Source organism: Carex rostrata, chromosome 5, assembly GCF_964058835.1.
Source record: "Carex rostrata chromosome 5, lpCarRost1.2, whole genome shotgun sequence".
NCBI lineage: Eukaryota > Viridiplantae > Streptophyta > Magnoliopsida > Poales > Cyperaceae > Carex > Carex rostrata.
In genome coordinates this window covers 12,033,607-12,060,050 of record NC_135922.1, presented here as the reverse complement: position 1 = coordinate 12,060,050, position 26,444 = coordinate 12,033,607, and the positions used below count along the sequence as shown (strand labels likewise).

The following is a 26,444-nucleotide window of genomic DNA, read 5'->3' as shown; positions in this document are numbered from 1 at the left end:
TCTCTGCCAGCTTATTCAACGAGAAATTAGGATTTATGCTCAATTTTTTCTTGGAGCCAAGTATTTCTCAATTTTACCCCAATCTCTTCTCTCTGTTCATCCTAATTTGGGCAATTAATCGAGAAAACCTTGGAAGGTAGATGAGAGGTCTTTCTACACCTTCAAATTAATTTACTATTATACTCTAATTGAAAGTCAAGCTTCACTTAATCAACTCGGCTTAGCTGATTTTTTTTTATTGAAATTGCTAGTTCATTTGATCCTATGTTTGAATGATTTCTATTGCGTGGCCGAATTTGTTAGGTGTGTGGTGAAGTTAAACAAATCAACGCTGGTAGCAGAACAACTTCTGAGCACAGGTATGTATTTCTTAATTCTCAATTTTGCAATTTGTTAGGCATTCCGATGCCCATCAGACCAAGTCTGGTCCGATGGGCATATAGACCGTTTGGGTACTCGCCATATTGCTTCAATGTGTAGGTTCAAGTGGTGTAATTTTGAGCAGCTTGAACAGGCAGCCCCCAAATCGTTCTACACTTGTTTGGAAGTAAGTAAATACACACAAACACAAACACAAACACTTCTAATGGACAAGACTTGGATAAAACTGCCAAGGTATGAAACATATATATAGTTCCTTTGTATTTGTTAATCACTTCGATAATTACTTGTGGTTCACTAATTAGGTAATTCTTTAATACAATAAATCCAAACATGCAGGGTTACATCTGATTACCAATCCGGGTGTGAACAATTTATTGAGTTTGCATTTAGAAACAAATCTAGAGATAATATGATACTTTGTCCTTGCAATTTTTGTGTGAATACTTGTTGGTTGGATAGAACTGCAATTCGTGATCACATTATATGCAACGGATTTACGAAAGAGTACACCAATTGGGTTTTTCACGGTGAAAACATTTCAATTCCACAAAATATGTCCAGTAGTAATGTTCAAAATGAGCCGTCAGAAGGTGATCATATCGATAGTATGTTGCATGATGCATTTGGGATGCACCCTATAGGCACTGAATCAGAATTCGGAGTCAATGACTATGATGAGATTCCTGATGAGGAAGTGAGGAAATTTTATCGACTTTGTGAAGATGGTGATAAAGAACTATACCCAGGATGCAAGAAATTCATGAAGTTGTCATTTTTATTAAGACTTATGCAGCTGAAATGTATGGGGGGCATAAGCAACAAAGTTTTTGAACAATTGCTTGAATTAATTAAGACTGCATTACCTGACCTGGATACCCTTCCGAACAGTTTTTATGAAGCTGATAAAATTGTTAAAGATCTAGGCCTAGGATACGAAGAGATTCATGCATGCCCTAATGATTGCATGTTATATCGAAAAGAATTTGCTAATGATACCACATGTCATGTGTGCGGTGCATCTAGGTACAAGGTGATCAAAAGGAAAAAAATCAGTTGGAAGATGCAAGCTCAAGTTGGGAAAAAAGATACTCGCTAAGGTATTGAGGTATTTTCCTTTGAAATCACAACTACAAAGGTTGTTCATGTCTTAAAAAACAGCAGCTAACATGAGATGGCACAAGGATGGTCGCACTAAAGATGGGTTGTTGAGACATCCTGCGGACTCCCTAGCATGGAAGGATTTTGATTTGAATCATCCCCAATTTTCATCAGATTCACGCAATGTAAGACTTGGTTTGGCAAGTGACGGATTTAACCCTTATGGTATGATGGTACCATATTCCATATGGCCTGTTGTTTTAATTCCATATAACCTCCCTCCTTGGTTGTGCATGAAGTCATCCAACTTCATTTTGTCCATGATCATTCCTGGTAAGACTTCGCCTGGAAATAACATCGATGTCTATCTCCAGCCTCTGATTGACGAGTTGAATGAACTGTGGACCGATGGAGTAAGAACCTATGATGCATCCAAAGGTGAGATGTTTCAACTGCATGCTGCCCTTTTGTGGACCATAAGTGATTTTCCTGGTTATGCATCACTATCTGGCTACATGACAAAAGGAAAACATGGGTGTCCTGATTGTGCTGGCAACACTCATTCAGAATATTTGAAATACAGCCATAAGACAGTTTATAGAGGACATCGTAGATATCTTGAAAGGACCCATAGATTCAGACAAGATGCCAGAACATTTGATGGTACGCAAGAGTTTCGAGAAGCACCCAAACTGCTCACCGGATCAGATGTTTTGGAGCAAGTAAGACATTTGAATGTTACATTTGGGAAGTTGCAACCAGACTTGCGCGAAAGAGGGAAAAAAAGGGAGTTGTTGTCTAACTGGACAAAGAAGAGCATCTTTTTTGAGTTGCCATACTGGGAGACCAATTTGTTACGCCACAACCTGGACCCAATGCATATCGAGGGACATTTTGCTGAGAGCTTGGTGTATACATTTTTGGGTATGGCTAAGTCAAAAGACAATACAAAATCCCGTTTGGATCTTGTAGCAATGGGTGTTGGAAAGGAACTTCAGGCAGTGGATAAAGAAGGTAAAACATATCTTCCACCAGCTTGCTTCACTTTGAGTCCGGAGGAAAAGGTTTTATTATGTGAATTCCTTGGGAGTGTGAAATTTCCTGATGGATATGCTTCTAATATATCTAGTCGTGTTCGTGTTAAAGAAAAGAAGATTTTGAGTCTTAAAACTCATGATTGGCACATTCTGCTACAGTACTTGTTGCCGCTCGTAATAAGAAAGATTACACCAACAATTGTCAGTAGACCGATTATTGAAATCAGTAATTTCTTTAGAGAATTGTGTTCTAAGGTACTTCGTGTATCAGACTTGAAAGATTTGGAGAAAAGAGTGGCATTGACTTTGTGTCAACTTGAGCGAATATTTCCGCCATCATTCTTTGATATTATGATCCATTTGCCAATTCATCTCGCCACAAAGGCTAAAATTGCTGGGCCAGTCCATTTTCGATGGATGTATCCCCCTGAAAGGTATGACATCCTTCATATATTTTTTTGACTTATTATCTTCTATCTGCCATTACTTATAATTAACAAAATATATGAATTTATCCTTTGATAGGTTCCAAATGATTCTCAAGTCGTATGTGCGAAATATGACTCGACCAGAAGGTTCAATTGCTAAAGGCTACTTAATTGAAGAGACCTTGACGTTTTGCTCGCGGTATTTGATAGGAGTTGATACAAAGTTAAATCGTTTGAGACGAAATGATGATGGCAATGAACTCCAGCAGCATGAATGCATCTTTCCACAAGCCGGACGTCCTTTGGGTGGTGTAACATCAGTCAATTTAGATTACACGAGCTACGCGCAAGCACACAGACATGTATTGTTTAATTGTGGTTCTCTTGACTATTATATTGAGTAAGCATCTTTTACAATAATTGACATTCTTTTACTTTAATTGTAATTCTTTTGACTCTTGTATCTCTGGATTGTGAGTAATTGACATTCTTTTACAGTAAGCATCTTAGAGAACTCCGTAGCAAAAATCGTCGGGCTCGACCGAAAGATATTGAGCGAACTCACAATGAGACATTCCATCATTGGTTGAAAGACTATGTATGAAGTACTTCATCCCTTTTGAATGTTCAATCCTCATATTTGCAATTTAGTTAAAAGGCTATTGTTGTTTTTTTCCTTGTGCATATGCTAGGTTTTGATGTTGGTTGAGAAAGGAGAAACTATTTCTGAAGATATCAAGTTATTGGCAAGTGGACCGACATGGGATTGCAAGAGTTTTAAGGGCTATCTGATCAATGGTTGTAGATTTCACATAAAAGATGTAGAGGAAGGCAGAACTACACAAAGTAGCGGCGTCATGGTAATTGCAAGTACTTCTAGTTTCTCCAGTTCGAAGGATAACAACCCCATGAGAGGTGATGTCGTATACTATGGAGTGTTGAAAGAAATACTCGAGTTGAATTATGGTGGAAGAGAGAAATTTGTGTTGTTTAAATGTGATTGGGCTGATGTGAAGCGTATTGGTAGAGGAACAAAAAAGGATCAATTTGGCTCCACATTGGTAAATTTTAGTGAGCTAATGTACAATGGCAATTTATCAGATGAACCGTTTGTTTTTGCATCACAAGTCCGTCAAGTTTTCTATGTGCAAGACCCTATAGATACAAGCTGGCATTTTGTAGTTCCCACAACACCAAGGGATTTTTTTGATATGTCTGCACAAAATTGTGAAGATGAGACAGAAGAACATATTGCAGATGGATTGGATGAAGTCCCAACAATGACAGAATTTAGTGTGAATGAAGATGAAGATCTGAATTTGACAAGGAGCGATATACAAGGAAGAACTATTGATACTCCTTTGAAGAAGTTGCTCAAAGAAAAGGAAGATGTGGAAGATGTGATGAATGTCGAACCACCTTAATTGTAATTATTACTCTATTTTATTTTTACAAATTATTTATCAAGATTATCAAAATAACCATTGTCCAAGTCAGTTTGTACTTTTCTTTGTGAACAAATCAGTTTGGTTACTGGTACGAGTGTTTCATTATGATTGATTGTTAATTTTATAGTGTTTCTTTTGCAGGTGTCAGATTAATTTTCCATTTGAAGAATTGAAGTGACCCGAGCTGATTTCAATTTCCTTCCAAATCGTTTGCATGTCAGGATAATTCTCATGTACAATATGTGTGCAATTGTGAATACTTACATGGTTCTATTTGTATAATTCTAGTTTAGTTGTGCTGATTTCTATTTTGTATGGAAAATGATGTGTGCAACTGTGAATATTTACAAGGTTCTATTTGTAAAATTATAGTTTCAGCTGATTTCTATTTTGTTATCGAAAATGATGTTGAGAACATGCCACTTTTTGTACAGTACATTTGTATAATTCTTTTAGACTGAGTTTAAATCTGTAATTAGAGAGAAACCCAACTCAGTGACTGACTTGACATATATTGGATCTCTGAGTTTGGATAAAGAAATTAGAATATAAAGTCTTTAATTCAAGAATAGTTGATTCAAAGTCTCTGGAAATAAAAAATAGGTTCAAGCATTTTTTTCAACCTTTAGACTCATTCTGTATATCAGGAAGGCATTTTTGAATAAATATAAAAATAGAGTCTAAAGTGAAAAATAAAATGAACACTCAACACTAGCCCTAATGGATGATGAGGATGCTACGGATCAAGATTATGGGTTAAAAACCTTAATTTTAGTGCATTCTGTGAATTTCTGAAAGGTCAAGGTCATATGTGCAAATTTCTCATAAGGGCACTGTCAGAGTTCTAAAAATAATATAACAATATGGCTAATTAAGTCCTTCATATTCATAATATTTAATTCCCTAAATTCCAATATTCAAATATTTCTAACTGTTTAAAATTTTCCATACTAGTGTTATAATAATTTGTATTAAATTTCTACTAGTAGCTTAGTTAAAATTTCTCAATTATGTGTTTATGAAAATCCTAGTGTAACAGATACCACCAAAAAAAAAAAAACATTATTGAGGGCAAATTAAGGTTTCAACAGGATGAAAATGAAAAATGAGCCACATAAAGGGTAAAAATGCATAAAAATTCATATAGCTCATACAGGATATATTAAAGAATGCATTTTTTTTTTTGACAAGTATTAAAGAATGCATACATGCATGCATTTGGATAGTCTCTGGAAAGTAATCAATGATGATCGAGTTCATCTTTTGAAATATTGATGGAAAGTCAACTATGGTCAACTGACCAAATTTATAATAAAATAAGAATTGCAAAAATCTTAGTAATGCATGGATGAGTGCTAACACATATTTGAACTTATAAGCATCATAGACCCAAAAGAAACAATCAAATAAAATGAATAACAAATAAATCAGAGAAAAAGAAAATAAAAAAGTCAAAATAGTAAAAGAACAATATAATCTGCAATATCATTGTACAGCTGCTTCAGAAACTACTCAGGTTTTCGTGTTTTATCAAAATCTAGTTAAAATGCAAATTTTTTTTGCATATTTAGCCTGAATTACCGTACAAAAATTACGATTTAAAACTTTGAATTCCAAAATTAACCTCAATTTTTTTTGCCTTTTATTGTTTTTAATATTATTTTTTATTAAACATAAATATTTAAAATTAACCTCAATTTTTTTTTGAAACATTAAAAATATTTTTATATTTCTTTGAAAATAGATGGAATACAATTTGAATTATTAGAAACACTGCGAAAAATAATTCATATCAACATTTTTCATGTCAGATTTTTTGCGGTTTGTGAAAAAATTAACCACTTTATGAAAATATAATAAAGTTGCATAATAATTAATTAATATTAATAATATAACAATATGAGTTTTGAGATATAGACGACTAGACCTGAACTAGAAACATAAAATCAAAATATATTAATTGTATATACCTTAGCCAGAGTATGAGTTAACATATATATCCAATCGCGCGTTAATTTAGAAGAGGTTTTAGATTTTTTTTCCGTGAATATAAAAGTATTAAAAATATCATACACCTGTTTCATAGTTTTGTTCCGTAATATATATATGTTTCTGCAATAGAGGCCCATCTGTCAGAATCTCACAGTTTATAATTAAAACTCTACTCCTAGTTTAGACGTCGCCGCACCACTTCATTTTTTTTCGCAAAAGATCCTGTCTCCCGCGCGAAAATCTCTAGAAAATCTATTTCTCCCGCGTGGCTGCACGAAAATCTATTTTACTCCTGTCAAAATTTCACCTCAAAAAAACAAAAACAATTAAATTGGAGAAGTCGGTCGATTGATCGGAAACTGCCGCTCACCAGCCACTGCGACTCACCGGCCACTGCGACTCATCGGCCACTCCCCTGCAACTCACCGGCCACTGCCGCGACTCCGCGATTCCCCCCTTGCCGGCTGCCGCTCTTCTCCGCGACTTCGTCCACCCACTGTCAGTAATTAAATTGTCCTTTTCTTTATTATTAGTATTTTATTGAGTTTCGTTTAGTCGTAAGGAAGGGTTTCTATTGTCCGTAAGCTTTATTTTATGAGAATCCTGTGGACATTGAATTAACGGGAAATTAATTACAGAATCCATTTACATTTGAGAAACAAAAGGATTACCTACCAAATAAAAAGAAACCAAATTAATATGAAAAAGATAGAAATTTTGAACATATCTTTGTAGAAAAAACCAAATTAATCTGATTTTTTTTTTAAGAATTTGATATTGGGCTAAAATTGTTGCAGTTAATGCAAATTGTAGTTATTTTGGTTACTTGCAAGTGGAATTGCTTGGAGTATATATATATTGGAATATCTTATTAGCAATCTACGTGTTTAGAAAAATTTGATCTGAATTTCTTGTTGTTATGGCATAGTGGCTAATTATCCATTGTTATGGCAAGTATTATAAGACCCATTGGATTTTAGTAATGTTGGTACACATGCAACTTAGGAAATTAAAATGTAGCAAAGATAAATAGAAAATATGTCTGCAAGACAGAGGGGTTTAGTTATCGGGGACTTTGCTAAGTTCATCATTATTTTAAAAAATCAATCACTGCGAACAATTGAACCATATAGAAATTTTTCTATAAAATGTACATGTCACTGAAGTTTTTTGGGATACATCCAACTTTGTTCAAAATCAAGGTCATATTTGTTATCCAGTCATGATTTTTATGTATTATGTTAAAATAACTTGTGTAGGTTAAACAAAATGCACACTCCAAGCGGACGACCAGTACGGCAACAAACCCACTCAAATGAAGATAGTCACGATGAGTCAGCAGGTATTACAATTAGTTTGGTTCTTTCAATTCATCTAGTAAATTTTTTTTTTTTACATATGTATCATCTTTGCATCTGACCTTACTGTACAAGTTGAAAGAAGATAGGTATGCATGTACTATATACCTTGAAATTACTTGGCTTTTTGTCTAATGTATGGACTGTGATGCTTATGCAATTTACAAATTATCAGATGATACCCAAAAAGAGCCAGCAAAAAGAGGCTATACGAAAATGAGGAAAATTGCCAAAATGGCGGATGGAAAGCAACTAGATGTCAATGTTAACAGTTACAACCAGTTTAACTGTCAAGATGCGACAACATTTGCAAACTATTTGGGAACTTTAGTACGGAATAGTGCGGAGGTTCCATTAAATTACATGAACTGGAAAGATGTGCCAAAAGATAAAAAGAATCGACTATGGGATCTAGTGAAGGTACTCCAAATCACAAACTACATCATGTTCGTTCTATATTTTATTGTTCAAACCCTTATTCCATATAAGTTAACATCACAATATTATTTTGTTTTAGATTAAGTGGAATGTCCAAGAGCAACAGAAGGACCAAGTAATGAAAAGCTTTGGTAAAAAGTTGAGGGAATTTAGATACAGCTTGAAGAAAAAGCACTATGATATCCATGACAGCTATGATGCACGTATTGCAGATCGGGACGAAAGAGTCTTACCTGATCATTGGAAGTTCTTAATCGATATGTGGGATAGTGAAGACTGGCAGGTACATTTGGTTTTACCTGAGTTATTTAATTTCTTTTTCGATGTCTTTCTCTATGTATACAACAATATCTCATGTATATGCATAATTGCAATAGTAATACCAAATGTACAGAATAAAAGTAAGATAGGTAAAGCTAGCAGGGCGAAACAAACCACAACTCACTGTGCGGGCTCAAAAAGCTTTGCCAGGATTGCTCAGGAAGAGGTAATTACTTTTATATTCCTGATTTGATTGTTACAATGAAATTGACTATGTGCTTCTTTCTTCTACACATAAAAGTTTGTTTTTTCTTAAATTGAATCCAGCGTGTGCGCCTGAAACGAAGTCCCACTAGAGCTGAGATATATATCACCACTCATTGTGATAAGAGCAATCGACCGATGAACGGGAACGCTGCCTCTCTAATGGTTAGAGCTAATTATCAAAATTTTATAATCATACAAAGTAATTGAACTTGCATGCAATGGTGATAGCATTATGCTTTTTATTAATGTTTTGACAGAGGAAGATGACTGACGTGTGCGAGGATCAACCAGAACTTGAATTGAGAAACATAAAAGATGGTGATCTGTATAGTGAGATATTTGGGAAAGAAAAAAATGGGCGTGTACGTGGCCTTGGGTTAGGTCCTGCTCCAACAGATGTTTGGGGTGATCGTGCCAACACCCATAAACTGGTTAAGGAGGCAAGGGAAGCCCAACAAAAAGCAGAGGAGGATAAACGAAAAATGGAAGAAGAGCGAGAAGAAGAGCGGGAAGAAATACGTGCAATGAGGGCACAAATGGCCGATATGAAGGCACAAATAGAAAAACTTGCTAATGAGAAGCATGGTCATCCTCATGTTCCCGTGACGGACAAAGGAGAGGTACAATCATACTCTAGTAATTCATATTTTCATTATGTCATATAATTCAGATTACTGGTTTTCAATGCAGGACAACTACAATCAGAACAATATAGGAGTCGATGATGATGCATCCTCTGCAGCATCACACCATACTTACAACATGGTAGTTTGTTATTATAATTTGACAGATTAATACTTATTCATTACATTTATGTGTTTGTCCTTTTACATTTGTAGGATTCAATTAGGATCAGAAGAGAGAAACTCCTCAGCATGGTAGTTTTCATTATTAATTATTCATGCATCGTACTACATAAATATGTGAATATAATATTTGGATCTTTTTCAATACTTTCTAATTTATTTTTTTGTAAACAGGCTCGTAAAAGGGAGAGTCCTGTTTTGAAGCAGGTTGGGCACACTTTGGTTTTACTTTTCATTTTTATCTATTAAAGAGTTGGTCATTATTCTACTTTGTTTTATTATCGATATGTGGATCGACAGGAGAATCATGGTGATGGTTATCAAAAAAATCGTCCTCCTATTCCTAGGACTGACAAAGGAGAGGTACAATCAACTCTAAGAAAAAAAGGAGAGGTACAATCATACTCCAATAATTCATGTTTGCATTTTTCTTTTTCAATACCTACAAAAAAAAAAAAAAAATCTCGAAGCAGAAAAAGTCTGCATTCTTTTCTAGTTTTCTAGTTTTTTTCATATAAATTTGTGAATACTATATTTTCTTTTTCAATACCTTCTAATATTTTTTTTTCTTTTGAAACAGGCTCGTAAAAGGGAGGCACATGTGGGGAAGCAGGATGCTGATAAAAGGGTGAAACATGTTGTAAATCAGGTTAGGCACACATTGGTCTAAATTGCAAATAAAATAAAACAACACTAAGGTCTAAATTGCACTTTCGAACTTGACTTTCTGTCAGCGAATTGAACCCTCATTTTTTCTATTGAACATGAGTTTTGATAGGGAATTGAACCTAGCTATTGGTCACGTAATTATTTGATATTGCATACACAGTTAGAACATGATCTGACAAGTGCTCTTGTACCAAATTTACCATTTTTAGGATTTTAACTATATATAAGTCAATTGTTGAATCTTAGCTGATAGAAAAAAAAATAATGTGTGAAATAGCAAATTGGTATAGGTTCTGTCTCTCACAAATCAGAGAATCCAACATAGCTCCTGACTTTTATAATTTTTTAAACTTTTTGAGCATATACTACATGAGCTGACCATGATTTCGATGTAAAGAACCAAAATTTTGGTTAAGCCAATTGCCCACAATAATTTTTTGAAAGTCAGCTGTTTAGAGTGGGCAAAACTGTCAAAAGAGCTAGCTTATACAAAATTCTGACTTAATGAGATACCAATATATGCTTTCATAGGCTTTATAGCTTGTTACATTTCAAAATTGTGTAGTAGCAATATACTTCAATTGGTCTTTGAATTGATAGGATTTGGCAAGGTACCGCCTGTATTCGATTACGAGGAAGAGTGTTGTCGCTGAAGGGTGGATTATTATGGATGATCCAGACTTTACAATTGGTGGACAAAAACTTGGGACACAATACGTTGAAGTTCTTATTGATAAAGTGATAGTTCCAGACGAACCGTTGATACGCCCCTATGGAACGTACGAAGTTATGGATCAGGTTGATGGGACATATATTGCATGGCCAAAATCCTTGGTAAGCTCAAAATTATGTAATAAGTTATCCTTTTAGAAGCACACCCTTTAAGTCTGTAAGCCACGAGCTTCACTTTCTTCCAACTAGCTAGAGAAAAAAATGTACTGCCTAAACAACCTAAATTAGCTTGGGTTACCATGCATTTCTGCAATTCAATCTCAATTAGGCTTCTGTGTACCATAGTTGACCATAGTTGACTTTCCATCAATATTTCAAAAGATGAACTCGATCATCATTGATTACTTTAATTCTAGAGACTATCCAAATGCATGCATGTATGCATTCTTTAAGGGTTTAGGGTTTAGGGTTTAGGGTTTAGGGTTTAGGGTTTAGGGTTTAGGGTTTAGGTGACGCCTAAACCCTAAACCCTAAACCCTAAACGCCGGGAAAGGCTATAGGTGACGCTCTCAAACGCCGGTAAAGCTTACTCTAAACGACGGTAAAATGCCCAAACGCCGGGAAAGGATCATTTAGGGCGGCGTTTACCAAGCGCCGGTAAAGGCATCTGGCGACACTCCCAAACGCCGGTAACGCTTAAACTAAACGCCGGTAAAACAACCAAACGCCGGGAAAGGATCATTTCGGGTGGCGTTTGCCAAGCGCCGGTAAAGGCTGCCTGAACGCCGGCAAAAGAATTGCAGGCGCCTTCAAACGCCGGGAATGGTGATTTCGGGTGGCGTTTGGCAAACGCCGGTAAAGGCATCTGGAAGCGCCGGGATAGACTTTTGCCGACGGTAGTATTGCTGGCACTTGCCCAAGCGCCGGCAAAGGTCTTTAGTGGCGTTTTTGATTGCTTTTAGCGGCGTTTGTAAGCGCCGGGAAAAGGTTGTTTTCTTGTAGTGAAAGTACATAAAAATAGCGTAGAACTAGGGTATTATTAAGTTTATCAAGTCTAAAACTTATCAAATCGGCTTTAAATGACGAATCCGAAACGTTGAAACCCGACTACCTTACAAGTGATGCGTCTACATATGAAAATTTTAAATATTCGAATTAATTTAGCATAAAGTGAAGCGGTCAAAATTAGAAGGTTAATAAATTAATTTTAATACATTCATTTTTTGAACATTTTTTAATCACTTGACTCTGCAAAATTAATTTCAAAATTAAAATTTTTCACATGTAGATGCATCACTCGTAAGGTAGGCGGGTTTCAACTGTACGGATTTGTCATTTAAAGTCGATTTGACGGGTTTTAGACTTGAGTTCACCAAGAGCTAAAAATTTTTAAAAATACCATACCCCAAAAATTAATAAACCAAAAGACCACAATTTTGCATAATTTCGAATTTTGACAAGACTGCATCTAGGCAGAGCGACCAGGCCACAACTAGGGGAAGCAGCCACCCAGTTTTTTTTTTTTTTTCAGAATTAGCATATTTTGTTTTGTTTTGATTTTTTGTTTTGAAAATAGTTGTACTTGTAGTTGTGTATCAGAGCAAACGTAAATTCATATAAGATGCAATAATTTTTTTTTACAAAATTGATTTTCAATGGTTCGTATAAAAAATATACAGATTCAATTAATTTTATGCATAAATATTTTATAATAATTTTTTGACGAAAATTTTATTCTCTATTATGTATCCACATATATATATGTTAATCAAATGTATTTTTATTGGAGATGCAATATGTTGGAAACATTTAACAAAGAAGCATCATGTCATGGATCACATAGGAACTCCTTTCTTCATATGTTGGATCTAATATAACTAGTTTGTATGAAATTATGGTCCAAACTAGATCATAATCAAGAGTTTTAGCAATATAAGTCCAATCCTTGATCACATGGTTACTAAGTTGTAAGGACATAACTTTTAAACAAATGACTTAAAGAAAGATTAATTATGGTACTGTTCGCTGTAATACTAGTATATACATCAAGAGTCCCTAAGGACTACATTTGGTTCCCATACAAACTATTTTTGTACAAATTGTAATCAATTATAAAATATTAGAGAAAATATTTCTATCCACAACCTTTTGTCCACACTTTTTTCACAAATATTTAAATAATGTTTCATAACAATCTTGTAAGTAACTTTCTCTATTTTCTCTCCTTTTCTCATATTTCTCTCCAGGCCTGACCCTGGTCCAGGATACCCAGGGCGATGGCTCCGGACCTCAAAATTCAAGAGGACCCAAAATAGAAATTAGTTGTATATAAGAGTTCAAAATAATATAACATCTCAAAATTCAAGGAGGCCCAAAAAGAATATTAGTTGTATATAAGGGCCAAAATAGTATAACATCTATTGGCATATTAATTATCCGAGGAGGGTTCAAATGCACCCAAATTTTTGTGCACCCAAATGCACCCTATCCTTTTTCTCCGTTTTCAAAGTCCGAATAGTCAATCCGAACCGTTAGATGCGATCTATATATTAAGATGTGCTTGGAGACCAAATTTTATTTTTTTTGAAATTTTTTACTATTTATTAAGCCACTTTGAAAAATCGCTGATCCAATGGTCCAGAAAATGTAAAATCAGCGATTTTCAAAGTGGCTTAATAAATAGTAAAATAATTCCAAAAAATATAAAATTTGGTCTCCAAGCACATCTTAATATATAAATCGCATCTAACGGTTCGGATTGACTATTCGGACTTTGAAAACAGAGAAAAACGATTTGAAAAATATAGTGCATTTGGGTGCACAAAAATTTGAGTGCATTTGAACCCTCCTCTAATTATCCAATAGCTAGTACAGCTAGAATTGTCATAGATTGCGTCAGGCGCGTGAATCAAAAGATGTAGTCATGCAGCCATATCAAAACAGAAAAGATGTAATCAAAAGATCGATGTAATCGATGGATCCCTCTCAACTCATACAAAAGATGTACTCATGCAGCCACATCAGACAAATCAGAAAAATAGAAATCAACTTGGAGCCTCCGCACACAAAAGACTACAGATATACATGCACGGAATAATTCGTGATAAGAATAAACTTCTTTATTCTCGCTTGATTAAAATCACCAAGTTTTTTGGCTAAAAAAATCTTCATAAATAAGCTTATGATGAAGATATTTTATTCCCACAACGAAATAGATTTAAAGAATTGAAATCAGTACAATATATACATAAGAAGCTTTGATTATGTTCATGATGTCGATTTGTATACTTGTCATTTATCGTTCATGATATTTAATTTTTTTAATATCATATTAACAATGTTATGTAAAATTATATATAGTATATCCTGCATATAATCTATTCTGAACAATAGAAGTAAGAAAGTTTATTTGACTTATTTTACATGAAATAATTAAGTAAATAATTGATATTTTCTCTCCGTGTGAAAGTCGTAGAAACCCGAAAAGGGCAAAAGAGAAATTTGTTATACTGAGCAATATATACATAGAGGCTGTGGCTACCTGTAGAGTGGAAAAAACGTGTCGTGCACCGTCACATTACTAACACGCTATGATTTTGGTCTCATGCCATGTCATACCGTAACCAAGTGAACAGCGACCCGTGCCGTGCCGTGACTATTCGTGTACCGTGTCCAAACGTAACTGGTCACGTTTCTCACGTTTAACTATTTTTTCATAATTTAAGTTAGTTTATTCAAGATTCACCATTTGATTAAGACCTAACGGTCCTAATTACACGTGACTCGCGTGATTATGTGTCGTGCTGTGCTAGCTGCGACCGGATCTTTCACGTGACGTGCCGTGTCAAACTTTCTACAAGCTGGTCACGATGCGCGAATGGTCACGGCACGGAACAGAAACACGTTCCATGTCGTTTCATGCCGTAACCGTGCCGTTCCGTGATGGAGCCGGCTCCGCTGTGCTATTTTTTCCACTCTAGCTACCATACTACATTTTATATATATTTAATGTGGGGGTTGTTAATGGCATAAGGCAACAATATCAAGGTGCGCCACATTTGATCGTGTTATGAATAGAAACTATTGAGTCATCTCCATATCATTGGATCGGATTCAATAAATTTGATCTTTCTATATTTATTGAAAACGAGATACTCTTTCTATTTTCATACTACTGAATTTAATAATTTCTATATATAAAAAATTTGCATCTGAATTATGAAAAAAAATATGTGATGCAAGTTGCAACGTTTTAGTATGACGATAGGAAAAGTGCTTTTATTTTTTCATATTGGATGTTAACTTTCTATTGATTCATTTAGAACTTTTTAACTATTAGTTTACAAATTTAATAATCTATTGGCATATTAATAAAAAAAATTGTGTATATAAGGGCCAAATTTTTTTTTTGCCCCGGGCCTCAAAATCTTCAGGACCGACTCTGTTTCTCTCTCTCTCACCCACACAAAAACAAAACCCTTTTTAGATTGAGAACTCCTCCTCTCACGTTGCTTTATTTTCGGCCGCCTCCTTCACCCACCTCCATCCCTCCGCCTCCCATCTCTGTCCCTCCACCTCTTCTCCACCTCTTCCTCTTCTCCATCTATTCCTCGTGTCATGTGTGTCCTTTCAAGCTGCGCGAGCCGTTGGAATCCGCAACAATTGTCGGCCCAATCGTTGCTCTAACCACGTAGATATGAAGAGATCATCTAAGAGAGGTGATCTAGAGGAGAGAGATAAGGGCGGAGGCGATTTGGAGCATTATTGGGTTGTTTTACAGTATTCACTTTGTGGTTTTAGAATATGCATCTTGTGGCAATCTGGACGAGAGAGATAAGAGCGAGGCGATAGGGAGGAGATATGAGGAGACGATCTGAGAGATGCGATATAGAGGAAAGATGAAAGTGAGGCGATCTAGAGTATTGGTCGTTTACAGTATTCACCTTGTAGTTTTACAATATGAATCTTGTGATTTTACAGTATTGATCTTGTGAAAATCTGGATGTAAGAGATGATGGAGAGGTGATCTGGAGAAGATAAGAGGAGACGATCTGGAGAAGAGAGATGACATAGAGGCGATATGGAGTATTAATCTTGTTGTTTTATAGTATTCGTCAAAGCTTACCACTTCCCTATCCCCCACACCACCTCTCCAACGCTATTGCGACGTCCGATCAGATTAGGTATGTTGTTTCTTCTAGTTGTTTCTTTCTATTTAGATATGTCTAGATCGTTCTTTTACATCTATTTATTTTCTTCTATTTATATCTATTTATTTTCTTCTATTTACATCTATTTATATCATTTTTTTACATGTTATATGAATTAAATCGAGGATCATATCTATTGTGATCTTAATTAATCTTTATTATGCAATAGTTTACAAGATCTATGCAATAGTTTTCATATCTTTATTTGTTTTCATATCTTTATTTTACATATCTAGATCAATTCATGCATCTTGTTGAGTTAGTATTATAGCTGTTGCAATTGTTTTACAGGATTCTTGTAATTGTTTTATAAGATTCTTGCACTAGTTATACATGATTCTTGAAATAGTTTTACAAAAAAATTGCAATTATTTCTAATATTTATTTAAATTTTCAGTATTTTTCTAATAGATTTACAGGATCTATACAGTATTTTACATGATATATAACTCAGGTTTAAAGGTTATGTAGAATATTTTACTGGGTATAATTCATAGTTTTACATGATATATGCATTATTTTACAATATCTATTACTATTGATGTTTAAAGGTTTACATTATATAGTTCATAATTTTACAGAATATAGTTTACAGTTTTACATGATATGTAGATTGTTTTATATAATAGTTCACAGTTTTATAACCTTATTTATTTTTATTTTTTTGCATGATGATATTTCTAAAGAATGCATTGTTCGAGTGATGAGGCTTCTAACTCATCCAAACAATACTAAACAAAGGGTTATGAAGTAAAAGTTTTTGTATGTTGAATAGTATGCTTGTGTGGAATGTATGAATTTGTATTTAGAATGTTATTGTTTGTTTTTGTTAGTATTTAACAGTGATGTTTTCAAAAGTAACAGTTTATGCTTGTGAACAGTTACTAATGTTTAACAATGTGGTTGTCAATAGTTGATTTATTAATGTTTTATAGTTTGCATCTGTTAGTTTTATTGTTTATACATTTTAAATTTATAGTATTGAAGTTTGCAGTGTATTTATCTCAATTTTATAGTGTTTTTTAGATTTTAGATTTATAGTTTCATAGTTTACATCTGTTAGTTTTATAGTTTATATTTGAGAATTTTATAGTATTGAAGTTCTATAGTTTGCATATGTATGTTTTACAGTATCTATAGTGTTAATTTATAGGATATAGATGTATATATAAATATTAATAATTGAAGAAAAAATTAAAACTAATTTTAATTTCGGAAAAAAATTTGATTAAAAAAAAAATTTGATGCAAAAAAACTAATTTTGCATAATTTCTGGGATTATATTGAAAAAACTGCAAGTTTGAGTGGTCCGGTTTTAAAATGTTCTAGAAAGTTTTAAATATGTCATTAATTGTAAGTTAGAGAAGTACACCAAGTGGTCTCGCAGCAAATACAGTTAGTTTGACAAGTTGTGCAAGTTGCAAGAACACAAAGTGGTCCCGTTTGATGTTAGAATTTTAAAGGGTGTTTTATATATGATTCGTTATATGAGATTACAGTACATAATTGAAAATTTACAGGATTCACGCAAGTTAAATGACAATTTTTTTTTAAAAAACTATGGATAATTAGTTGTGGACTGTTGTACCCGAAAAAGTTGTCATTTAGAAATAAATAAAAATGGCTAAAATAAGAAGAAATGGAGATGACCATTGACCAATTAAATGGAGAAGGTTTGATGGACTCTTCATAAAAAAAATAACAAAAGCATCAATCCTTCAACAAAAGCATCAATCTTTTTCTGTAGCAATCAATGCAACAGTAAAATGATTGTGCATATAAAAATAAGTCCAAAATGCATAAAGATGTCTTTTCTCTCTTTTTTCTTTGTTATAAAAAGAAATATAATAAGTTTTTTCTCTTTGCTGGTCCAATTCAAGAAAAATGTAATATAAGCACGTTCTTCAAAAAATTATATGAATTTCATCTTTTATTCTTTTCTTTTCTTTTGATCTTTTCTTTTCTCCCTCCCCCGATTATTTTTATAACTTGATTAGAGGTAAAGATGAGTGTAGGGAGCCAGCTGGCATCCTTGGTCATCAGACTCTCATGATCTCTTTATAAAAATGATTAATAAAAGGGAAAAAGTGACTTAATCAAAATATAAACACACAAAGACTGTTTAAAGTTGAGTCAGCTAACATCCTTTGCAATTCTCAATCTAATGACCACTTGGAACGACTTATTTGCAAATAAAGAAAGCAAAACAGTGAGATTATACTGCCAAAATGGCTAATTTTACTGTTTTGGAGGGTTTATTTGCAAATAATGAGAAACTGAGGTTCAAGATGTAAAAATGCAGCAGCTATAACTATCATATGCCATTTACATCCTTTGCCTATGAAGTTTCAATGATCTTGTCCTTTGAAATCAAGTGAGAAGGTATAAAAACATGATTTTCAAACAACCAGGGACTTTCCTATAAATTTCAAAGTTCTGACATGTTTCAAATATGTTAAAAAGATGATTTGATGAATTTTAAGCCTTTTGATCTTCATTTCCCTTGTTGCTGGTAAAAAAACAGTGACTTAAGGCTGTTAAAATGTGTTTAAACCATATACTATACCTCTCTATCATGATTCAGATGTTTGAAAGAGTCCCTGGTGCCAAACCAAGCAAGGACTCAGTACCAAATGACCATATAAACCTAACTGGTACAATGAAATACTTTGAATGCATAAAATGATCCCTGTTGACAGAATGATTAGTGCAGATCAGTACAGGGGCCAAATTGAAAAATGGACTTCACAGCTAGATAGAGGATTCAAAAATACATGAAATGGACACTAATTTCATATTTTTTGGATTTTTGTACAATTAGTTATGATTTTCTGAAATTCAGCCTTTGAAATATAAAACCAGCAAAAATAACAGTGATGTTCCATGTCTGCCCTTTTGTTTAACCTTCTGTCTGGTACAGCTAGGTAGCTCCAAAATTTATGAAATTTTACCATAATATAGAGCACTCTATCCTGAGAATTTTCATATAAAGAATACGAAATTTGGCTTAGCAGAACTCTTCTAATTAATTTTTAAAGTTGGTTACCAGCATGGTAACAACAACCATTTACCAGCAAATTCCCCTGTACAAAAACACATGTTTCATATAGCTCTGGATTGATTTTTACAAAACTGTTTTATGTGCATACAGATCATGACTCAAGGAAGATTTTCATGTGAATAACATAAAATTTGGTGTAGTCAATTGACGGGAATTAATCTCCAAATTTTAGCTGTTCAGAAAAATGCTGCTGAACCATTTGTCAGAAAAATGGACATTTGACCCCTGACAGCTGCATTGCCAGTTTGAGACCCCTAAAAGGGTTGAAATATTAAATAAATTGCATATTCAGAAACTAGACTTCAAACCAAGCAGGATAGACACCAAATTTAAATTAATTGAGTTTGTATTCAGCTCTGAATTTAATTTCGAAGTTAATCAAATCAAAAATATAAAAATACAGCAGCACAAGGACATTTCTACCCCTCTTCAGAAACAAAATCCTTAGAAATAAAAATAAATTCTCTAAAATCATAAAAATTGGTATACAAGTTCTTGATATATATATCTTTGATCCTGTAAAACAAAAACTACAACTCATGTACAAAATTCATGAGGAAATGGATCAAAAAGGGGCTGAATATATGCTGAATATATGTTTTCATGCTCCTATGTGACCGAAATTCTGATTCAAACCAAATTGAGACTCCTGTCTTGTCCCAATCCCTTCAGGATGGTCTAATTGTCTCTATCCAGTACTTGAATTAAACTCAAAGCTCCTGTACCAGTCATCGGTACCATTCTGGTACCTGTTCATGATGCAAAGTACTCAATCCGAGCTCAAATGTTAATCAAACTTCGAACTGATGCTTCTAACGTCCTTTGTGTCTCCATGTAACTTCAAATGGTTGTTTGATTGAAGAAAACCACAAGGGAATCGATCAAAATCGAGTCAAGAACTTGTTGGTACCGATAGACACTATAGAAGCCGAGGCCGCCGGCCGCCGATAGTAGGTCCAATGGAATCTTAACGTTAAGACAACCTCAATGGTGCCTTTGGTCAGCGCTGCCATGGCCGGAGTCGGCCGGATTTAGTTTGTCAGATATGAACCCTAGCCCGATATTAGCTTAGCATGAATTTCAAAGCATGTATATCTCAAAGCAAGGGAATGAATCTGATGGTCTATATTCAAACCAATGAAATCAACGGTTCACTGACAACATGGGGCTCTCTCCATCAGTGATTAAAATGAGTTAAATGGATTAACCCGAATCTCAAAGCCTAGGTGTCTCATCTCAAAGCCCGTTCAACCAAATCATGTCTGCACTAATCTCGAAGCCCAATAATTTAAATCTAAGGCCCAATGCACATCTCAAAGGCCCAAGATCCAAATCCTGACAGCATAAAATTCTTTCAAACAGGCCCTTGAAAGCTCAATTTACACTCCGACCCTGTCAAAAGCTCAAATTACAGCCTTAAGTCCCTCAAAATTTACAAATAGATTCCTAAAAGTATAAAAACTTCACAGAAAAGCCATTTTCAGTCCTTTTTTTGCCATATTTCTTTATTTTAAGTCCAAATCAACTCCAACTAGTCCAAAATAAAACCAAATTCAATTCTCTAAACTTCTTATAGAATTCATTTGTGTATTCATCAGGCCCTGGTGCTTTGTTTGCTGGCAATATATATACTTACAAGAATTCATTATGAATAAGAGGGCAATATACTTACAAGAATTCTTATAGAATTCATTTGATTACAAACCGAGACAACATATTTAATTGTACGTACCACTGAAAATTACATCGCTTTTATTAACTAAAGTTGTGTAATTTTCAGTGGTACGTACAATTAAATATGTTGTCTCGGTTTGTAATCAAAGCGGGGTGATTAATGGAACTTTTAAGGTTTTTTCGTTTTTATGGTTGTCTTGCTGACAATAAACTTAATTAATAAATATAGCAGCGGAATAAGTAAAATTAAATAAATAAAGAGATTATTTATATTTCACACTGGTTATGTCTTACTGACAATCAACTATAATAAATATAGCAGCGGAATGCATCACGGGAAATTTGTCTATATGTATATGGTTGTCTTTTTTGTGGACAGCAGGGCATTATTTGATTAATTAAGTACAGCTAGTGAGAAAGTAACATGCACCACTTGGAAATTTGTCTATATGGTGTATTATATTGTAGACATCAATCAATTATTAAGTTTGTTGTAAGACTTGGAAGTTTCATATTTGCCAGGCTATGGCCTTTTAAAAAAAAAAAACCAATTATTGAGTTCTGATACATATATACCACCAAATATGCATTATTCTTTTTATTTAAATTTTCGTCGTCAATATCGGATATGCGTTCATATTAAAAAATATATATATTGGATATGTGTTAGCTCGTCACATCAAGCTTTGAACAAAGGACTACCACATGATTCTAATGGGGATCGTAGGGTACTACGATTCTAAATCCAACCTTTCATTTGTTTTGAGATTCGTGCATAAAAACAACTTCTACAGAGATTCGTACAACTCAAAAAAACTAAAAGGTTGAATTTAGAATCGTAGGACCCTACATTCCCTTAGGATCATAGCATATTTATTTCCCATGATTATACCATGTCTTGCGTTCAAAATTGTTATTTGTGATTGACATCTGTGTAAGGTGTATTAAATAAGTTGTTCGGACACAGGAAGCAGAATCAGAAAATTTAATTAGATAGTAGGGCAGAAATATAAAATGCATAATGTGTGGTAATTGAAACTAATGGCACTTTGTGCAAGCAAGAAAATGATTGCGACTTGCACTGCCCAAAGACGACTATTAATATGGAGAACATGTTGAGCGCTTCAGATCAAACATTTGGACACTGAAAATTCAAAAATGACTTATAAGTATATACCCTAATATGTTCATAGAAGTAGAGTAGCCAACCTCTATATATATTTATATATATAAAAAGAGAGAAATTGGCTAAGATCATAGTGGTATGACCAAGACCTTGGTATCTACCAATTCATTTTTGATATTTTTAAAGTTCAAATAGTCGATCAGAAGTGTTTAACATGTTCTCCATATTAAAATGTGCGTGTTGACCAAATTTAAAAAATATTTTAAATAGTAGTTACTAATAAGCACCAACAGAAACTAGACATGAAGCCCGTCTGAGAAGCGCATGGCCAGTATAAATTCCAATTGTTTTAATTTGAAGGATATACAAAAATTAAAGTGGAAGATACAAAGAAAATATGAAATGTTAATTAAGTGTATCATGAGAGATGAATCTAGAACATCATTGTCCTGTGCTTGATCTTTAAGCTGTTTACGGATAAAACATGTATATAATATGTAGGGTTATTATTTTTTAATTAGCCGATAATGACAAAATGCCAAATGGCTCTGAGGCTAATCATATTATTTCTTAATCTCTTTTCTCAACACTAATGTACTTGTATCATAAAATCCACAAAGTATTTGCTCGTATTTAAACTGTCAAATTTCAAAGTTATACAAGTAAACCCGTTATTAGATGGATCTCAATCCTCCTTGTGATATGTAGTTCTATGTACAAACAAAAATATTGTAACCAAAAATTGCTCATATATATATATATACCTCGCAATTCATATGAAGTAATAATAATTCAAATATCAACTTATTCATATGTTTAAGTTATTCGACAAAAACAATACTTTCCGTAGGATTGAAAGATCCATTTCCAAAACCAGTTGAATGGTTTTCAGTCGGGTATTAATAATTTGAGAATTTTGATCCTTATCTCATTCTTAGAAAAACTTATATCCTCTTATTCAGGAAAAACTCAAGATACAAGCACTTATTGGAATATTACATAAGGTTTTGATACACTATCATGGCTTCTCCTATATTTAATTACGGGTATACAATGGATATGCAAAGTTCATTCTGTTTCAGCCAAATAGTGACCAGTATCGGACCAGAATGGCAGAAATTGGATGAAAAATGCCAAATCCGTAGTATCGGACCAGTATCGAATCGGTCAAGGCCGATACCGATACCTATCGGCCGATACTTCCTTCTATGCAAAGAAGTCGATATGTTAATGGAAACAGAGCATGTGGTTCAATCATCTCAGCACCTCTCTAGAAATAGAATATGATCAAGTGCTCTCCACTCGCATGCCATGACCACTTTCGGAAAAGAATGTCACGGTATGGCACGCAGTCATGTGACCACTATTAATAGTTTTCTTTTTACAACTTTTTAACATTTTTTCTGTTTTTTTTTTTCCTTGGAACATTTAAATTTCGAAAAAGTAGTTAAATGTGACTAACTGAGCAGTCACGGCACGTGTGGTCATGATATGACTAAAGTATCGTGACTATTTTGATAATCTTGGCCACGACACGGCTTGTGAAAACTTAACTTGATCACAGCATGACACATGATCTAAACAACAGCACGTCATGTGATCCAAGCCATGGCACAACATGACAGCACAAACTTTTATCATAGGCATAGGGACGCAAATTGCAACAAAAATATCCAAATTTTATTAACTTCCTCCCAAAGAATAAAACATGCATGCTTGCGTGCACTTATTGAACTATTACATAGAATTGGAATAAAGTATTTTGTATGTTCCCATCAACAGCATATATAGTACTCTGTGGCTCTCACGAATGGTAATATTCTCAGTTGAAGGTAATGGAGTACACTGGCGATTGGTCAGGATTGAACAGCCCCCAGTTCTGCTCTATACCCGCCGACTTCTCATTTTCATTAAACATTGCAAAGATGTAAGTTTCCAAGGCTGTTGATCTCTTAGGCGTGCCTTTACCAACATGATTAATCAAATTCTGGTTGTATGTCTGTGCATTAACCATAGTTGTGCCGGTCCCACCAGCAGATGGCCAGCCACTCTCTGAAATAACAAGACCAACATTTGATCCTCCAACCTTCTCCATTGCCGAGTAAAGCGCATCCACCTGTGCATCAAAGAGATTCTGATAATTGTTTGATCCGTCTGTCACCACGGTGCCAGGTGCGGTGAACAATGCATAGTCAAGGCTGATCTGTCCTGTGTTGCTGGCATAACTCAAGTAGGGGTATATATTTGCCAGGAGGGGGGCATTTATTGATGCAAGGTACTGAACTATGGATGACATGTATGAAGCATCCGAAGAGAATGCACCCGCTGAAGGAGGGTACGAGGTACCCACTACACCAAAGGAGACCGAAGTCGAGACCTGGATTGAGCTAAGGCCGGCAGAGGAGAGCGAGTTGTAGATGTTCTGCATTGCTGGGAGGATATTTGACACGTCACCACCACTTACCTCATTGCCTACTGCAATGTATCTGTTAAAGGAACATCAATTTTATTGTGATTTGTGTTATGTTACAAGCAAATAAGTTATATGAATTGTTGGCTAATATTAAATACTAATAAGCGTGAGGATATATAGTGATATCCATAGCACAGATTGCTCCATACTATGGATCAATATGTTCAATTTCAAACATAATCTTCATACAAAAATGTACTTGCAGACCAAATTTGAAATATTTTTTAGAATTTTTTTTACTTTTTTTATAGATATAAAATCACTACTTTTTAATGGTCTAGAATTTTTAGATCAAGTGATTTTCTACCTTTCTAAAAAAATAGTAAATTTTGATATACAACTACATTTTCAAATGGAGATCATATTATGAATAGTTCAGATTGACTCTTTGATCTTTCAAAACAGAGAAATTGATCCCTAGTATAGACAAGCCGTGCCACACAAGTAGTACCATAGCCTCACTCTTACTAATAATATATCCTGGGGAGTAAATTTTAGGATTTTCTTCTAGGATTTTGCACTGAACTTGTAGTAAAAAAATTCAGATCATTATTTCAAATGGAAAAAAAATACTCAGATCCGTACTTGAAAGAGACATCAGGGTAGGGTTTGACATTGTTCTTCACCCAGGTGTCAGCTGCTGAAGGACTCGAAGCTTCAGAGAGGTCGACACCCATGATGAGATTGATATTAGTGCCTTTGAGTGCAGTCAGAGTGGCACTGTCGGCCCCATATATACGCATTCCAGTGATGCCATTGGACTGGTACAGCTTCACCACATCAGCTTGTGAAGGAAGGTTGTTACCATTCAACCCGTAGCATACGCCTATTGATTGCGCACCTGCCAAAGGAAGACGTACATACGTACTTTTCAATAGGTTTCTTATTACATGCATTCATTAATTTATTGGCTTGGTGGACCAACTGTGGTAATTGAGGAATTAAAGGATCTGTTTGGTTGATTCTTAAAACTAAAATGGACATTCACGTGTGATGTACAAGGATTTGGAATACCTAGCTAGTAACCGATTCCATAGGCATTAAGTATCTTAAAGGCTAAAGCTTTCTACAACCTAAATATTCAATCAATAAGAGCTATCTTATGATGGTATATGCTCTCTAGCAAGTTTAAACAGAACAAGATGTTTATTGTGTGTGTGAACAAAAGAGATAGAAAGAAAGGAGAGATACTTCTGGGGTAGCTAGCAAGGATGCTAACAAGCAATGTGAGTACCGCCACCATGGAAAGAGCATGTGATCTGTGTGCCATGGAGAAGATGCAATAAGCTTACTCTTATTCAACTATTCTAGTTTCTTAAAAGGGAAATCAGTTCGAAACTTGTCATGGATGATCAATGCATATGAACTCCTTATATAGACAACGCCAGAAAGAGAAAAAAATAATTTATTCTATATCCATATATTTCATGCTTGACTAATAGAGTTCAAGTCAATTCTTAGTTAGCACGTCCAGCGCCAATTAAGGTTTGGAAGCATTGTCAATTTGCAATCTCCAGCTGTCTCATGGATCCTCTACAAACTATAGTTTCCTGTAACCTCGGTCTCACTTCATTAAATTTTGTTTGCACTAGATGATTACAATTCTGATGATGGAGCCATCTCAGTTCAATGCTACATCAGACCACTTTAAGTTAAGGCTACATTGACGAAGATTTCGACACACACATATATATATATATATGATGGGGTCAAATAACAGAGTATCAATTTTGAAGATGTCATAGTTTATATATAATAATTATGTGTACATTTTCTTTTGTCATGATAAAAGCATATTTATCTAAATAACAAAAAGGCAGGGCAGTGGTAACACCAAAGTTCAATCTATCTATTGTTCATCAAGTTCTTTCAAATATTTAGGTTGATATACATTACAATTTGTTCATGATCATACATGATCTAGTACAGAAGAACAACTACCGGTCTACCCCGTATATCGCGGTGAAATTAATGAGAAAGTGCAAAATTAATCAAAATCTAGACGACAACCTCCTACATATATACAAGTGAGGTCAATCCCT

General features: G+C 34.4%; 2 protein-coding genes and 1 pseudogene across 4 annotated transcripts in view; 2 read left to right on the top strand and 1 right to left on the bottom strand.

Annotated features, from left to right (window-relative positions):
- The window catches only part of LOC144554076 (glucan endo-1,3-beta-glucosidase-like), a 35,280-nt gene extending 9,556 nt beyond the window's left edge, over nt 1-25,724 (bottom strand). The window contains exons 1-3 of one of the 2 annotated variants that reach the window (XM_078302304.1): nt 25,594-25,724; nt 24,988-25,243; nt 23,588-24,415 (exon numbers count right to left, since the gene is read on the bottom strand). In XM_078302304.1, coding sequence (XP_078158430.1) covers nt 23,752-24,415; nt 24,988-25,243; nt 25,594-25,672 — 999 coding nt within the window. In that variant the 5' untranslated portion in view covers nt 25,673-25,724 and the 3' untranslated portion in view covers nt 23,588-23,751. Of the gene's footprint in view, nt 1-23,587; nt 24,416-24,987; nt 25,244-25,593 lie in introns of those variants that run through there. The other variant, XM_078302303.1, reaches the window with a different exon arrangement.
- LOC144553701 (uncharacterized) lies at nt 466-4,453 on the top strand (annotated as a pseudogene). Its single transcript, XR_013511446.1, has 6 exons — nt 466-615; nt 721-1,414; nt 1,452-2,953; nt 3,045-3,347; nt 3,446-3,545; nt 3,640-4,453. The product of XR_013511446.1 is annotated as an uncharacterized LOC144553701 (transcript).
- Nucleotides 6,858-9,906, top strand: LOC144554554 (uncharacterized). The gene is made up of 8 exons (XM_078302870.1): nt 6,858-6,885; nt 7,647-7,729; nt 7,921-8,165; nt 8,263-8,466; nt 8,578-8,670; nt 8,772-8,873; nt 8,969-9,331; nt 9,402-9,906. The coding sequence occupies exons 2-8, from the start codon at nt 7,657-7,659 to the stop codon at nt 9,504-9,506; spliced, it is 1,185 nt and encodes a 394-aa protein (XP_078158996.1). The 5' UTR covers nt 6,858-6,885; nt 7,647-7,656; the 3' UTR covers nt 9,507-9,906.
- Nucleotides 25,725-26,444: the final 720 nt, after the last annotated feature.